Consider the following 16,810-nt stretch of genomic DNA (forward strand, 5'->3'; position numbering starts at 1 on the left):
TAATTTTTTTTAAACTGAACTCCCTGACATATAGCATCATTAAATTATTTTACTTCATTCACATTATTACTGGTAATCCTTCAGCTAATTGTCTCTTTTCTTTGTAGGGCAAGGACTGGCTGACTGAGAAGGCAGTAGATGCAACACTATACCTGTGACTGTCAGTCTCTGCCATCCATGCCACAAACATGCAGAGACTTTAATACTGTATAGGTACTGGAGTCTGTAACCAGCATAAAACTTATTATTTGGGGATCCTCTGAGACACTGATTTGGCTTCTTGAATGCTATTGTATTTACCAACCTCTCAGGCTCACCAAAAGCTAAATAAAAAGCCAAGGAGCCTATATCTTTATGAGCAGACTTAAATAATGCTACAGAAATCCTCGAAGGCCTTTTGTCATGATTGTTTCCACCAAACACAAACAGCGTAGCAGGCGTTGCAATCCAGGGACATCAGTTCACCCAGCGTTGTCTTGCCTGTCTTGCCTTTCCCATGCAGACATCGGTCTAGGAAAGCACCACTCACCAGATTGAAACACTCCCCTGTTAGTCGGCCTGCGGACTCTAACATACAGAACCTCCCGTATATATACTAAACACTTTCTTTCTTAAGTCAAACCTTTGTAAATTTCTCTTTTTTAAATTTCATGATTGAGCGATTGTCTCATTCTTAAAATTTGACATTAAATTGCTGTATATACTACTACACTATTGTAGTATACACAATTTATACTTTGTCATAATTTCACTTAAATGTCAGTAATATACCTATATAGAAATATATATGTAAATTCTTTATAATACCAAATATGCTCTATTTGTAATGCGAGAAATTATACCTGGTTGATTTGGGGTGTCGTGATTTAAAAAGTTTGACACTGTTCAGCTGCAGAGCGATGTGTGGAGGATGTGACAGAAATTCGATCTTTCTTGGAGGTGAAACTGAATCATTTCTTTTGGAATCAACATTAAGAGAGAATCTGCCAATAGCAATTTGGGACTTGAAGAGACACAAAGAGGGTGAAAGATACAGTAAGAATAGGGAACTTAAGTGGAAGTCTTGCAAATTGACAATAATACTCAAACTATGGAGGACAGTATGTGTGTGCGTATGAGAGACAGGATGGCCACACAGCTTCATACTGGCTATTGTAGTCTTCATCATCATAAACACAGAGCTTCTAGCTCTTCGGTTATAGTCAATATTTCCAAATGACCACAGAAATAACTTCCTGTTTTTTTTGTTTTTTTTTTGCTGTGCAACTCCTGCGAGAATTGAGCGGAGCTGAGCACCAGCCGGCTGGAACTGTTAGTTGGTTGGTTAGTAGTTCTTTTATAGAGTCCCACGTGAACATGAATAGTAGGGTTATCTGGGTCTCTGTCTGGGAGAACATCTTTCCCAGGGAAAATTAGACAGGATGCTGGGCAGTTCACCATTAGTTGGGTTTAAAGAAAGATGGCTGCATGCCCATTCTGGCCCAGACTGAAGAGTGCCAGAGTGGCACTGGCTGAGGAGTGAAACAGCAGTGCAAGTCTGTGCAGGTGAACGGACTACACCAGTGTGTATGACTTGGAGTAAGCGCCCACACTTTGTTTCTGCAGTCTCCCCAGTGCAGAGGAGCTGCTCTCTAGCAGCGAGTCTCTGGAACCCCCCACTTTGTTACTGTTGGTGGGGTTGCTGCTCGTGCTGGAAGTGGAAGCTGTTGCTGCATTGTTGGAGCTGGGCATGGTGAGAGTCCTTTGGGGCAAGGTGGCAGTGCCCGAGCTCGCACCCAAGCTGCCCAGCCCAGAATGGCCCAGTGTCAGGGCCTGCTGCTTGGCAGGGTCTAGAGTCTTGTGACGGCCCTGGGTGTGATACGCCCGCTGCGTCAGGCTGCGGATTGAGGCTTCCCTCGGTGGTACAGCTGGGCACGGGTCATGCAGCTCCCCTTGCTTGCGGAAGAACGGGTCCGTCTTCATGTAGAGGGGTAGATTGCAGAATTCACCTAAGAAAGGACAGCAGAGTTAAAAAAAAAACATTTATGTCTGCTTACATAATGACTCTCAAATGTATATGACTTTTTATTTGATGTGTATGGTAAGAAAACCATTAGACACATTGCTTCCTTGTGTAGCTTTGTAGCCTTTAATTCAGGTTGGACAGTTAAAGTATTTCCATGGCACTACAAGAGGTTTACATTCATTTGCCAAAATGTTTTTATTCAACTTTTCTGTGGTATGTCCTATTTCATTCATTCATTCATCGTCTGTAACCGCTTGTCCTGTTAAAGTTCACAGGGGGCTGGAGCCTATCTCAGACACAGGGAGAACAAGCTTCACATAGAAAGGCCCCAGTCGGCCTGGATTCGAACCTTCTTGCTGTGAGGCATCGGTGCTAACCACCACGCCACTGTGACGCCCGTCCCAACACTAACAGACATCAATTTATTCCCACTACACATTAGTATTTGTTTGGTTTATATTCCATTATTTGTCTTTTGTCCTATTTTGTCTCCATTTGGAGTCACTGAAAATGAACTCCTATCTGCTTCTAGTTTAGTCGTGACCTTATTATTTGTTGCTCACAGTCAAGTAATTGATTACCTACAGTACATACTGTAGGTAGGAGACACAAGAATGTGCTGTTTATATTGAATGTCTTACAAGATATAGTACTGTGTGAACTGAGTGCAAAGCCAAATAATGAAGAGCATGTATTAATCAAAGATAATAAATGTAGAAAGCAGAGATTTCTTACTTTTGTTAGCGCGGTGGGGAATGGGCACAGCCACATTTTTACCGCGGTCATAGTCCTGCGGTTTGGGTGGCGATGCAGTGAAGCGGCAGATGCCTGGTTCGGACGGTGTGCTGAGGGAGGTCATGCTGTCCGCCGGGTCATTGGTACCTGTTGTCATTTGGTCAGATGAGCTATCAGAGATGAAACACTCTGTGATGGTAAACTTGGCGTGTTGCAGGTGCTCCTCCAGCTTGGCGTGTTCGTAGGCCCTAGCCAGCTCCTCGTAGGTGGAGGAGGCGCTCTCCGTTGACACCATGCTGTTCCGACCCTTATCTGGAAACAAAATGTACATCTTTACTTGTAGAAGTTGCGATTAAATTTGAAAACAAACGAAACTTTTCTTCTCCTACATAGAAAACTAGTAGTGTTATTCAGTATTGTTATGTCAGTGGTATGGGCTGGGTTTGACCCACCTGTGTCTTGTGAGAGGCTGGCGCTGTAGCTGTCACTCTCAGTGGCCGTGATGCCATGAGAGCCCATCGTCCGCCAGTCTGAGGTCAGAGTCCGTGCCGAGGCCGTCGACTGGCTCTGACTCGGTCGGCTCAGAGTCCACTGGCTGGAGTATCTGTTCCTGGAACTGTGAGCTGATTTTATGCTCTTCCTGGAGACGGGGTCTGGGAGATTTCACAGAGATCAGAGAATAGCTTGATGTTACACAGGCTGTGTATCCCTGCATTAACCATCAAGAACTTTAAGGGTCTCATCATCTTCATGGCTTTAGTTTGTGTCAGTGAAGAGATCAACGCTTTCACTCAGATTTAAGGAGATAGTTTGGTTTCTTTGAAGTAGGGTTGTATGAGGTACTTATCTATGAGTCAGTTTATCACATACAGTAAATGGTGGTTGGCACGCCCAACATTTGGAGAAAAATGTATTTTAACCACCTAAAACAACCAGCAACTCCCGTTTTCTGCAAGGTAAAGTGATTGTTTTTATGAATGGAGTCTTATAGCTTTGAAGAGAGCGGCAAAACAGACAGAGTTCCCTATTGGAAAACAAAACTGAATGTTAATATTCTTAAGTGTACATTTACAACTGACTATGGATAAATTCCATACAAACACCACTTCAAAGGAAACCTGAAGATCCCTGAGCCTCTTTCGCATAAAGCTGTCATTTATAACAAAATTATTTCTTTAAAAAGAAAAACAAACTCACTTGTGCCAGGGCGGATGTCTGACATGTCAATCAAAGGCCCTGAATTCTGGATAAGGGCTTGGTGATGCAGAGACACGCCTGTGCAGAAGTTCTGAGGATTCACTGACTGGCTGAACTCAGTGTCTGTCACTGGCACTGCTGCCTTGTCTTCTCCTGTTGTAGGCAAGATGGGAGAAAATGCACCAGTTAGATTAAAAAGCTAATCAGACAAAGGCTGAATGTGGTGTTGTTGCGTTGCTGACATGTGGACACATGCCTATCTGTTTGATGCCTTCCTTGTCCTCAATGAGAAGCTGAACACGCGGGATGTCAATATGGAGCCTTGGTCCTTGAGGAGGGCCCTTCACAGGCGTGTCTATGCTGCGATTGTTCTTGCTACACACAGAGAAGTGACAAATGTGTTCAATCTGATGTCTCTTCGACCAATGTCAAATATCATATCCTGTGTTCAGTAGTCATAAAAAGCAATGAGAGTTGCTGCTTACCTGATAAGCATCTCAGCAAGGCTCTTAGCATCTATAAGAAGACAGTATCTTAATTAGATTATAGTTGGCTGTGGAGATAATCCTTTCAACTTGTCACACTGTGTTACATTAATCCATTAAACACAATATCATCTGAGAACTCTTCTACTTTCTCTCACCTCTAAGTCGTTTAAGCCTCTTCTCCTTGCGTTTCTTTCGAATAATGAAGAGCAACGCAACGCCCAGGGTAACCAGGATGACAGGAGAGCCAATGGAGAAGAGCTTTTTAACATCATCCCCCTCTCCACGAGCTGACTTAATGGGAGGGATTGTACCTATACGAGAGTAGGAGAAGGAAAGTGAAGTCCAATTTAGAAAAGCTGGTCACGCAGGTAGAGATTTGCAGATGAGAAAAATTGCAGGAGGAAACACGTACTGCCATCATAGTCAGTGGTAGCAAACTGGGAGCTCTGGTTGCCACACCCGGCACTGTTGCAGGCCTTCATTTTGAGCTCATACCAGGTGGCCTCACGCAGCTCGCTGAGGAAGAGCTGTGTGGTGGAGTTGGCCTTGAGGCTCTGCCAGGCCCAGGTGCCTTTGGGCCTAAAGTCCAGCATCAGGTCAGTGATAGGGCAGCCGCCGCTGGTCCAGCCCTGCAGGTTGAGCCCTGCATGAGTGGAGTTGATGTGCGTGAGCAGTGGCTGGTCCTTGTTGAACACTGGTTCTGGAGAAAGACACAGAACAAGGAGTAGGTTAGAGGGAGAGTGATGATACCACCAAAGCAATATAAAGCAGCATCAGTTTATCTGTGATGAATAATGACTTAATATCTGGTTAATCATGACTTAATATATTACCGTGGGTATCATTAGACATTAGTATTTACTTTAAAAAGGACTATGCGAATATGAAACAGCCAACAAATTCCTTGCAAATGATAAACCATGCTCCAGTTACATGTTTTCACTACCCATAATCTGCCATGGCTTGATTCATACCACCATAAAAACAAACGAAAAAGGAAAAAGGTGGCAGTTTAACTCAATGCCTTCAATGCTCCCTTGCCTTCACCCCTCACCTCTTCCATGTGTCTTAGCCTCAATGATCTCACTGATCCGTCCTGAGCCCACGCTGTTCTTGGCAGCCAACTTGACCTTGTACCAAGTTCCACAGCGAAGATTGTCCAGTCTGAAGGAACGTTCACTGGAGCTAATAAACACATCCCTCCATTCCTCTGTATTGTCTACCGAATACTGCAGCACAAATCCTGCAGGCGCACAACACAGCTTTAAGTTAAACACAAGCTCTTTAAAACACAACAAAGGCTTTGAAGGATGAGTGTTGCAATTACATGTGTTGGACACCAGGGGGCAACAATGAGCTAAAATTAGATATGTCAGCTTTACCTTGACTTCTTTTTTACCCAGAAACACAAGCTCATTGTACTGATAACAAGAGGGTGAAGCACACTAAAATAATCTGTCACAACTTCTAATACTTGTTCTTGAAGAAGCAGCAAGGTGGGCAGAGATTTAGTCAGGGGAATACCTCTGATAGAGCTTCCTCCATTGTCTCCAGGGATCCAAGCCAGGGTGATGGAGGAGGTGGAGGTAGTGGAGACCGTTAGACGGGGTTGGTCAGGAGGAACTGGATATACAGACACAGAAAGTGATTCAACAACACAGAAGAAACTCTACAAATCAAATACCCCCAGTCAGTTCCACTCAGATTAATATCTTGCTTGTTATTACCTTGCACCACGAGATTGACTATGATGGTGTCAAAGCCAAGGGTGTTAGTGGCCGTACAGGTGTAGTACCCAGAATCCTCTGCTTTGACTGAACGTAGCACCAATGTGCCGTTGGATAAGATCTGCCGCTGACTGTCAGCTGTCACAGGAATGGCAGAGTCCTCGCTGATAAAGAACAGACAGGTCACAGAGAGTTAACAACTTCATCTTGGGGAGAGTTATATTTATCAAGCAGCAGTATCTATATGCATGAGTCATGATTTCTGACTTATAAATGGTATATGATGAGCGCCGACCTGTCTTTGGTCCATTTAATCGTGGGGGCAGGTTCTCCCACTGAGCTGCAGGGCAGACGGACTTCCTTCATCCAGGGTGTTGTCACAGTGCCGCCAAAGGACAAGATCTTAGCTGGGACTGCAAACAAATACACACACAATAAGATGAATATATTAAAGATGACACATACTGTATTCTTGAACTCAAATGATACCAAATGTACCAAGATGTCTTTCTTCGTGGTTTAGGCTGTCTGTCTGCTGAATAAGTGGCCAAGCTTGTTTGATGGGACAGGCCTTTACTTACTCCTGAAGAAGCTGTAGGGTTTTAGAATGGCCCCTCCTCAAGCCTCTTAGTTTCAGTCTATCTTTTCTCCATAGATCCTCCCCTCTATTGATTCTTGCCCGCTACTTCTCTCCCCAAGGGTCATTTTACTAGATAGGCCCTGTTCATCACCACATAATTAACAACAGCGTTTCTTGCAACATAGCCACTACTCAATCAATACTACGGCTGTCAATCAATAGCAGAGAGCGGAAACAGATAGAGAAGGAGAGAGTGATGAAAGTGATCTGTGAAAGGGAGATCATGTTGCCGGTTCATAGCCATCTTTTGAACGCTCTGCCTCATAACCTTTGCACAAATCTCTTTACCCTTCTCCTCCACTACAGGCTCGCCTGGAGGACCCACCTTTCCCAGCAGGCTCCACGTTGACCTTTGAGCTGATGTTGCCTCGGCCAGCAGTTGTCACGGCTGCCGCCCAGATGTGGTATTGTTTACCACGGGTGAGGTGCGTGATACGGTAGAAGAGCATCTCTGGGTTGGCCTCATACTCACTGGGTGCCTGGAACAGAGGGCACGCAATGTCATGATTAGAAAACTCGGAAATAATACGGAAATATGACAGGCTTGGTGCTGGCTTGTGGCCTAAAAACTTGACCAGACTAAAGAAATGTATCACATTTTAAAGCTCGAATGTGTATTGAGATAAAACATGTTAAGATGTGTGTTATAGTAGGAACATTAACACTGGCTCTGTCCTCCTTTCAAAGTGTTTTGCAGAAAATGCACAATGAGCAATTAGCTAAATGCAATTAGGACATCATTCATTATACCATTTAAACCTTTTCCTGTTCACTTCTTTACTGAGTGTAAACATTTTCCTTATCTCTTCCTTGAGAAAGGGCTACACAACTGCTTTCGTAACACTTTTCTGTTTCTCGGAAATTGTCCAGAGATATGTCCAGGGGAGAAAAACACAAACTGTTTTAATCCCGGTTTTAAGTTAAAGGCATTTTAGAAGGGAAGGAAAAGCCGAAGACCAACTGAGTGTGACCATTTTATTTTAAATTTTCTATCTTCAAATCATCATTCTTCATCATCTATCTTCCTGAAAAGCGGGAGGCCCGTCTTAGCTCCTGACGCACGCAAAACAACAAGTTACAACTTAAACTACAGTAGAAATACGTTATTTTTAATAACACACAAATTAAATTATTTTGAGTGGGCGACGGGACAAATAATGTGTTGGGTCGCACGGCACAAAATAATGACTATTTTTAATATTCTGAAGATTGAAATTAATTAAAAACATTATATAGATGAAAGAAAATCATATTTTAAGAGATAAATTTCACATTAATAATAATAGTAAATATTATTTTAGGCCTTAGTGCTGGATTAAATGATTTTTCGTGTCCGTTTTTCCTTGAAACACATCTTTGAGCAGGAACACATGCACCTGCAGGCATACAGAGACACACATGGCAGTGCGTGCACAAAAACACAGTTGTCTCTCAAGATGATCCTCCGTTCTATCTCTTTAATCTGTTCATCTCTCAGTGTTCATCTTCAATTCCTTCCATTTGCTTTTCCTGCTTTCCCCTCTTTTCCCTCTATCCCTCTCTGTCTAGCTCAGTGAAGAGGAGAGGAAAGGATGGAGGGACAGAGGGGAGGCGGAGAAGGGAGGATGTGTTTGAGTAAGTGTGTGTGTGTGTGTGTGTGTGTGTGTGAAGGGGGTTCAAACATTCCTCCAGCATTGTGGTGGTGTTGTGGTGATCCAGGGAGTGATACAGGGAGATAATGAAAAGACGGACAAAAGCACTCTCATCTTGATGTGACTGATACCCTCCCCTGCTCCTCCCTACTACCCTGCCTGTCTCTCACTCTCTCTCTTCCCCCTCTCTCCCGTCATCCCTCTCTTTTTCTCTCATTTCCCCTCGGTCTCTCCCTACCTCTAATGGTGTGTCTCTTTTTCTCGCTCAACCTCCTTTCCCCCCTCCCTTCCTCCCTCCTGCCTCCCTGCTCGTGCTCATTTACATGGCACTCATGCACAGAGAGGGAGGAGTATTTGTGAATAATAAGAAAGTGAGATTCTAGCCTGATATCAGACTTCACCGTGTGCTGGTGTTTGTGTGCACATGATCTAACCACAATTGAAATGCCGCACGTACGTGTATAAATAGAAAATGTTGAAATGCGATGTCTGCGTGTGTGTTTCTGATGCGGCAGTGTGCATGTGTGAGCTGGTTCTCTGCCTCATTTGCATATCTACGTCTCATCACGTTGCCAAGACAACCTCATCTGTTCATCTGGGAGGGCAGGAAATAAAGCGATGGTGCAAACACGGTGAAAGAGAGACATGCGCAAAGATACACACACACACACACACACACACATATTTATAGGTGCAACTAATGATACAGGTTACAGATTAATTATTTCTGTTGGTAGATTTTTATCACCTCAAACATTTCTTACACGCCCCTTGTGAGTCACACCCAGAGAAGAGAGACTTACTGGCTGTCCAGATCCTGGACTGGAGCAGTAGATGGTGTACTTGCGGATAACACCATTAGGTTTGAGAGGAGGTAACCAGGACACGACCACACTGTTCGGAGAGGAGGGAACTGCCTTGATGCCAGCTGGTGGACCAGGAACTATAAAAATAAACAAACACAAAAAAACACCACATAGCAACATCAGCATGGAAGGAATGCCTAAATGTGTGTGTGCATCTGTGTGTTTTTGTGTCTGCGCAGGCACACGCTGGGTGCTGGATGCCTATTAAAGTGAGCTGGCTTGTTTGCAGATTGGTAGTCTTATCCCGTGCTAAGCCGCTCTGGGAGGACTTGGAAGAACTCCCTTTGGTGTGGACGGCTGTGACATATGTTCATTCAGACATTGGTCAGCAGTTCTGACTCTGTGACACCCAGCGTTCTCTTAACTCTCAAACTCGCCAACAGATTAGACATTAGTGTCTGATCCTCTGCTAGCCACTTCAGCTTGACAATGGACACCATTTAATACTCTGATTACAAGATGATGGTACAAGAAGGGTTTAAAAAAGATGCAAACTTAACAAAAACACACCAGGACACTGGATACTGTGAAAGGAGAACACTGGGGGTTTGGTCACGTGGGTCTTACAGTATAGGGTTCACACTATCAAGCCCATTCAAACCCCTCCATAAATATAACTTGGGCCTGGCAGTGGGCCTCATCTGGGGGCTACAGAAAGAGATTGCCACAGTGTAAAACCTAGCCCTCTAAATCCATCCCCCAACTCTTTCTTTTTCTTCATTAGGAGGCCCCTTAGTCAAGTAATTCAGCCGATCTATTCCCTCAGACTGCTGCATCCTATACACGATCACAAAACCACAAAACCTCAGAAAGGATGGCTGTAGCAAGAGAGGCTTTAAAGGAAGAGGCGGGGATGAAAGAATGGTGACAATCGTAGGTGCAGTTCCTTTGGGAGCAATGATGCCAATGTTGGCAGCAGGGAGGAGCAGAAGAGGCAGTCATCATTATCATAACTGGACCTCCATGTCAAAGTAGGAGTGGCAATGAGTGTGTGTGGTGTGTGTGTGCATGTGTATATGGGGAGGGGGGAGTCCCATCTGGTGCCCAATATCTGCCCAGGACTCCAGACAGACAAACAGATAGATAGTCTGCCGCATAGCCAGCATGACCCAAGTGATGACGAAGAAAAGAGTCCTGAGGTAACAGCCCCATCTTGATAAATTCATTATATACTGCTGCGCCAATCAGGGGACGAGATGTCACAGGAAAATTCTACAATGCTCAAGCAAATTCAAACAGTCTACATTAAACTGGTTTTAAAAAAATCTTGGCTATTACTTTTTAGTTAATAATATTTCTTATTTCTTGTCAGACAAAAATAAACTCTGTGATCTTTTTATCTTTCCATCTTCAACCCTCAGGCCCCTCCTCCTCCTCTATAAAGAGACATGGATCTGGCTGTAATCCCGCCTCCAATGGTGTAAGCACAAAATTAATTCTCTCTAATCCAAGAGAAGTTAATCCCTATGCCTATGGCAAGAGTGCTGGTGGAGAGGGTGCAGGCCCGGGCCGAGGGCTGACTCCTGGATGCTATACGCTCAGAGAGCACCCCTCCTCCTCCTCACCCAGTATGCCCTGCCAGCCCTCCCTCAGCCCAGAGCCGTGGGCCCAAAGCCTCTTAATTCTCATTAGCACTGCTAATGGAGCTTCCCTGCATAAATGGGCTTTTGTCGTGGGTTTGAGATACAATCCTGGGCCCCGTTTTATCTACCTCCCTCCCATTTCCCATTTCTCTCACCCCTCTACTGGTGCACTGCATACACATATAAACAAATAAATTAGAAATTGTATACTCACGATCCTCTCGGGTTTGGATATACAGGACATTGCTGCGGACCCCATCTCCAGCTTGTGTGTAGGCGAGCACCTGTACACTGTAGTTGGTGAACTTCTCAAGCCCTCGCAACTCCACCTGTTCACGCGTGGTGGTGATATTCTGCATTTCACCCCATTCTGAGGTAGAACAGGTGAGGAAAGCGTGTTTTAGAGAGTACTGTTGGTTTTCTGGACAGACGACACAGACCAACTCTGTCTCCTACAAAATGTATTTACATGCAACTGATTGATTTTGCTTAATAAATTTGGCAAGGAATATGATTACTGCCTGGATCACAAGGCAGCAGCTGAAGGGCATAGGGTGGACATTTCTAAATATACAGTAAATGTTAAAAGGGTTGTCCATGTTTTTTAAAAAGTTGATGCTTTAGGAAGAACAAATAAACACACACAAAGAGCACATTGTGTATGCTGCTTTTGCACTGCCAATAAACATGTTGCAGATAAATGTATTTGAATGTTTAAGTTGATTAAGGAATTTGCAATATTTAGCAAATGCTTATTAGTTTTATGCAAATTCAGTTTTTAGGAGACATGGTTGCACAAACATCTTCACACACTAACATTCAACTGCAGCACGTAATCTATCTGACCATCGGTATTGATGGTCTTAAAAATCTCAGCCTTACACAAAGCCACTAGGACAAACACGGACACGTTCAAAGATACACAGGAACAGGAAGTGCTTCATGAGAAAGGTGTGGACACACATTAACACGTTCTGACTCACAGCACTGACAGCGAGGTAAGTGAGTGGGAGGGTGGGTTGGTGAATTTTAGAATGAGATAGGTGATAATTACTCTGCATTGGCCACTGGGCCTGGCCCCCACAGCACCCACCTCCGTCAGGGAAGAGGGACCAAAACACAACCCGGTAGCCTTTCAGCACACCGTGCAGCGTCAGCCGTGGAGGCTCTGCCCATGTGATTACCGCTTCGTCCGATGTCACAGAGATTGCTCTCACGTTCTGTGGAGGCTCGCTGGGCACTGGAGAAGACACAGTGTAAGTATTAGTACTGCATACTTGAAATACGAGTACTGGAGCTGTTCTCCTGGTTTTTACTGGTCTAAAACCCTGCTGTTGCTAAGAAGATTTGACCTATCTAGCATAGCAACTGAAGCACTGATAATTAATGATAACTCAAAACCACAAACCACAGGAAACCTCTGCTGAAATAAATCAGTCAAATAAGCTCAAATTAGCTCTAAATAGCTCCTTGTTCGCTCCTGGCTTTTAGAGAGGAGAAGTAGTGGGGGGTTGATGGAGGGGAGGAAGAGCACTGATACAGGAACATGAATAGTAAAGCAGTTACACCTAAGGGGTTAAAATGAAGATGAGGAGGGTGGAGTGAGCTGAGCTGTGGAGGATAAAAACCGGAGGAAGACAATGTTCATCTTAAAGCTAACTGCAGTTGTAGGGGCAGCTTCAGAATACCTGCTCGGGCAATTACCATCTCTCTGGGTATCTATCATTGCTTTCCACTTAAACAGGAAGGGTTCATTAAAGAATATATATATAAGAAATAAAAACACATATAATAGGCAGAAGAGCCATAAGAAGGATGAGGAGGGAACCAACGGGAAGAAGAGGAAGACAAGAAAAGGAGGTAGAGTGGGCAGACATTTAGAGAGTAATAGGGTTTCTTGTTCATCTCTCGCTCTCCACCAGCCTAATGAGGGTGCTAATTAAAGTAGAAAGAATAATGGGGGATGTGCTGCAAATTCATTTCTACCATTTTGTTTGAGCATGTGTGTCTACATGTATGTGTGTATTCCTTGATGTGTTTGTTATCTTGTGCGTCTTGTTGTATTTGACTATATTACTCGACAAATCAAAAGGTATTCATTTCTTATAGCTGCCCTCCCTCATTTCTTCCCACACTGAATCTAGCAGTCTACTGTTCCTACCATCTTCTAGCGTGGTAGCGTTGATCTCAGTACTGGATGGGCCTGTCCCGGCCCTGTTGAAGGCTTGGACCACTACCCCGTACTGGGCAAACTTCTTTAGGTTGTCCAAAGTGTACACTTCACTGTCCCCCGTAGCTTTCATCTCCACTATGCTGTACTGGCCGTTGCTACCTGGACCGTTCTCTCTGTAACCAATCTGATAGCCGCGGATCACCCCGTTCTGCAGCTCTTTCTTTGGAGCCTGAAAGTTTTGGAAAAAAAAAAGAAAAAGGTTTTATTTTGGAGTTTGTCTACCAATTATTGTAATAGCTTAACTAAAAATACATAGAGAGGTGCATGGTCATTTGGTATTTTCTAGTGATAGATGCATTTTAATAAATGAAAAAGTAAATGTAAACTCTGTGACTTTACCCTCCATGTAACGCGTATGCTCTGGGATGTCATTGGTTGAAGGATTACGTCCATTGGTGGTCCATCAGGTGCTGTCAATGTCAAAAGTGATTTTTAATGTTCATAGTTCTATTCCATACAGAGAAAAAAAGAAAGACGGACATAAGAATGATCTGACTTTTGGAGAAGAAAACAGTCACTTACGGGCTTCTTCAGTGCTGATTGTTAGCTCTTTGCTGGGAAGGCTGCGGCCAATCTTGTTGTAGGAGTACATGCGAATGCTGTAAACACAGGCCGGGTGCAGCTCTACAATGTTTGCCTGATTGTTGGTTGGTGAGATGTTCCTAGTTGTGTACATGTGATCCCAGGAATCTATCAAATGCAGAAAGATTTCAGCTTTTTTGAGACATATCCTAAAAAAATCTGACATGAAAGCTCAGGCTTAGGCTTTTTTTGGATAGCTACCTGACTTGTTCTTGTACTCAATGTCATAGCTGGTGATGATGCTGTTGCCATCAAACCTTTGAATCCAGCGCAGGTTCATACTCCTGTCCTTCACCTCCCTCACTTCTAACTCAGGAGGATCTGGTGGTTCTGTGTGGGAGATCATCGCCACTGTCAGAATCACCGCCCCCAGTAAATCAAAGAAGTTTGTGAGGCAGTATGTTGTGTAGAAATACCTTGCACAGTGAGTTGGATGAGCCCTCGACCCTCTCCATAAGAGTTAATGGCGTGACAAGAGAAGAAGACAGAGTCTCCTCGCTCAGCTGGGTTTAGCTGTGAGCATCAACACAAACAGGAAAAGTTTTAATGTGACAAAACATGTAGAACACAGCCCACAGCAGTTATAACAACCTTAGAAATCCGATAACATAACACAATAAATCACATTTAAAATAATTTCCATAAGCAACATTTCAGGACTGGAAAACAGGGGAAAATGTTAACCATACTCTCCAAACACAAGAGCAAATTAACTAATCTTAACAGGACCCAAAAATATCTCTCACTTCGGGTTAGGGTTAGGACTGATAGTTCAAGGTGGATTGGTATTCTGTATCTGACCTTTAGGGTGGAGATGACTTCATCACCCTTCTTGTTGATGGTGATGGAGTACCGGGGGTTTCTCTCTGCGTCGATGACTGTGTCTCCTCTCTCCCAGCGGATAATAATGGGTTGCTCGCCTCGTGCAGTGCAGTTCAGCTCCTTGGTCTGGCCCTTCCTCGCCATGGTGGTGTTGGGGTGGCTGGTGATCATGGCAGGAACTGAGCAGAATCACAGACACGCGTCAGTGTGACTAATAGTTTTATATGCAATAATGAGATGAAGGAATGGGGACAGGAAACTGAGGATATGTTACAGATGTATAGACATCTCTATTTCTCCCCTTCATTCTCCATTTTCATTTCACGCTTCAAGCCCCACTGGCCCTCTTACATCACCTCCCCCTGTCTGCCTTTTCTTCTTCCCATTCCTCTGCTTTTCTTCTTCCTTGGTTCCTCAGACATAGATTATTGATTGAAGGGGTTCCTGTGGTTTTGTTTTCATCACTAATTCATCAGCCCTTTTCCCCACCAAACATTTGGGAGCACATAGACCAACAGCCAGAACTCATCAATCAATAGAGGATGTGCAGGACACAGACAAGGTTTGTTCAGTACAGGCCACACTAGCCTGGGGCAAAAGTGCATCTTATAAGGCCTGATTCCTGTCCAAAAAGCTGAGACTTATTATGAAAGGAAGCAGGTTTTTGCCAAAGAAAAAAACTGATTGACACTTACTCTTGACAGTAAGGATCATGCTTTTACTGATGTCTGAGCCCACTCCGTTAGAGGCCTGACAGAGGTAGTACCCCCGGTCGTCCTCAAGAACATGTCGAATAAGCAGAGAGCCATTTGACATGATCTGGATGCGGCCAGTTAGTGGGACAGGATGGTACTGCTGAGGGTTTCCTACACCTTCAGGACACAACACAAAGCAAATGCATGTCACTGTCTTCATTTTTCCTTGTTCGCGTGATGTTATTCCTACGATGTTGTAAAGATGATGTGCTGATTTTACCTTTGGCATGTTTCCACATGACTTTTGGGGGTGGATAACCCTCCACAGAGCAGTTGAGAACTCCAGCTTTTCCATAGATACAATCCTGGTTGTTGGGCTGCACCACAAAACGTGGCGGGACTTGGGAAGGAAAAGATAAAAGAAACAAAGTCTTAAAACACTTAAATTTTTAGGATGTTTTGCACAGTAGCTATCACATTTCAGCCGGCCTAGTTCATCATCGGTATGCCATCCTCTCAGACGCCTTGCTCAGTCACTCACCAGTAACGATCAGCTGTCTTTCCCAGCTGACAGTGGCAGCAGCATTGCTGGCAATGCAGGTGTAGTTTCCATTGTGCTTCAGTGTCACCTTGGAGATTTGCAGGGAACTCATGAACTCTTTGGTCTCTATTGCGACGCCAGAGGCGGAGCCTGGCACGATGAGCTGGCCGTCTTTGTGCCAGGTGATGCGTATGGGCATGTCCCCAGATGACACCACGCAGGCAATGTACATGAGCTTCCCCACTGAGGTAGAGGGGATATCGAAGGGCTGGATGAGCGGTGGCACTAGGGTAAGAAGAAGAGTGCAGAGAATTAGTGGAATAAAGGCAGCAATAGATGTTTAAGAGTGGCAATGTGGCCATCTGGAGCAATGCTTAGAGAGAGAGAAGGTCATTGGCCAGCAGGCCCCTTTTCGCTAGCCCCCCTTCAGCCCCCATCTCCTGCAGCCCATAATAGCTGCTCTGGTTAGAGTCCAATTGGCAGGGGGAAGTCATTCCGTTGCCATAGTAATGGAGGTTGAGGTGGGGGTACTACAGCTGAGACATCTGGGGGATTTAATCTAGGCTTCATTATTATTCATCTAATTAAATCAGAGACACACTCACACACAGGCACATGCACACACCCTTAAACACCTCTGCAGCTGCCCTGCTACCATCGTTACCCCACTCACAGACTAAACAAAATACAGACATGAATCAATCCCCACACAACACATATCTATGTCTAAAAGCATCTCTAAAAGGTTGCACAACTTTGCACACTGATGTCTCCAAATTGCTTACTTTGGCAGCACAAAATCATGGTTACTTTACCAACACGACCTGTCTGAAAGGAACCAACGGTGGTGATTGGAAATCCAGTTGCCTTTTAGCTTTGTTTTTAGATAAATGTTTGTGATTCCATTTTTTACAGCTGTTTCAAGTATCAGTTTTGGCTATGGGCAAAGGAAGAATTCTCTTCAAAGTTGTTTTGGGAATATACTAGGACTAAGCTACAGCACATCCTAGCGATTTGGATTGGTAAGACACATGTATTGTATATTTACAAAAATGCTATTGTTCT

The 16,810-nt window shown here is 44.2% G+C and overlaps 1 protein-coding gene across 2 annotated transcripts in view; it reads right to left on the bottom strand.

Moving 5' to 3' along the window:
- Nucleotides 1-1,554: 1,554 nt before the first annotated feature.
- Nucleotides 1,555-16,810, bottom strand: part of LOC311501981 (cell adhesion molecule DSCAML1-like) — a gene marked incomplete at both ends in the record, with an annotated part of 46,950 nt that continues 31,694 nt past the window's right edge. Inside the window, 25 exons of one of the 2 annotated variants that reach the window (XM_084564062.1) lie at nt 1,555-1,988; nt 2,741-3,052; nt 3,193-3,393; nt 3,938-4,090; nt 4,194-4,312; nt 4,423-4,453; nt 4,581-4,736; nt 4,838-5,125; nt 5,480-5,668; nt 5,950-6,048; nt 6,153-6,316; nt 6,448-6,565; nt 7,118-7,271; nt 9,227-9,366; nt 11,087-11,242; nt 11,966-12,112; nt 13,034-13,274; nt 13,445-13,515; nt 13,628-13,795; nt 13,889-14,017; nt 14,104-14,200; nt 14,489-14,688; nt 15,205-15,381; nt 15,485-15,604; nt 15,746-16,030. In XM_084564062.1, the coding sequence (XP_084420188.1) occupies nt 1,555-1,988; nt 2,741-3,052; nt 3,193-3,393; nt 3,938-4,090; nt 4,194-4,312; nt 4,423-4,453; nt 4,581-4,736; nt 4,838-5,125; nt 5,480-5,668; nt 5,950-6,048; nt 6,153-6,316; nt 6,448-6,565; nt 7,118-7,271; nt 9,227-9,366; nt 11,087-11,242; nt 11,966-12,112; nt 13,034-13,274; nt 13,445-13,515; nt 13,628-13,795; nt 13,889-14,017; nt 14,104-14,200; nt 14,489-14,688; nt 15,205-15,381; nt 15,485-15,604; nt 15,746-16,030 (4,349 nt within the window). Of the gene's footprint in view, nt 1,989-2,740; nt 3,053-3,192; nt 3,394-3,937; nt 4,091-4,193; nt 4,313-4,422; nt 4,454-4,580; nt 4,737-4,837; nt 5,126-5,479; nt 5,669-5,949; nt 6,049-6,152; nt 6,317-6,447; nt 6,566-7,117; nt 7,343-9,189; nt 9,367-11,086; nt 11,243-11,965; nt 12,113-13,033; nt 13,275-13,444; nt 13,516-13,627; nt 13,796-13,888; nt 14,018-14,103; nt 14,201-14,488; nt 14,689-15,204; nt 15,382-15,484; nt 15,605-15,745; nt 16,031-16,810 lie in introns of both variants that reach the window. The other variant, XM_084564063.1, reaches the window with a different exon arrangement.

The sequence above is a fragment of the Chelon labrosus genome (assembly GCF_963514085.1).
Source record: "Chelon labrosus genome assembly, chromosome: 17".
NCBI lineage: Eukaryota > Metazoa > Chordata > Actinopteri > Mugiliformes > Mugilidae > Chelon > Chelon labrosus.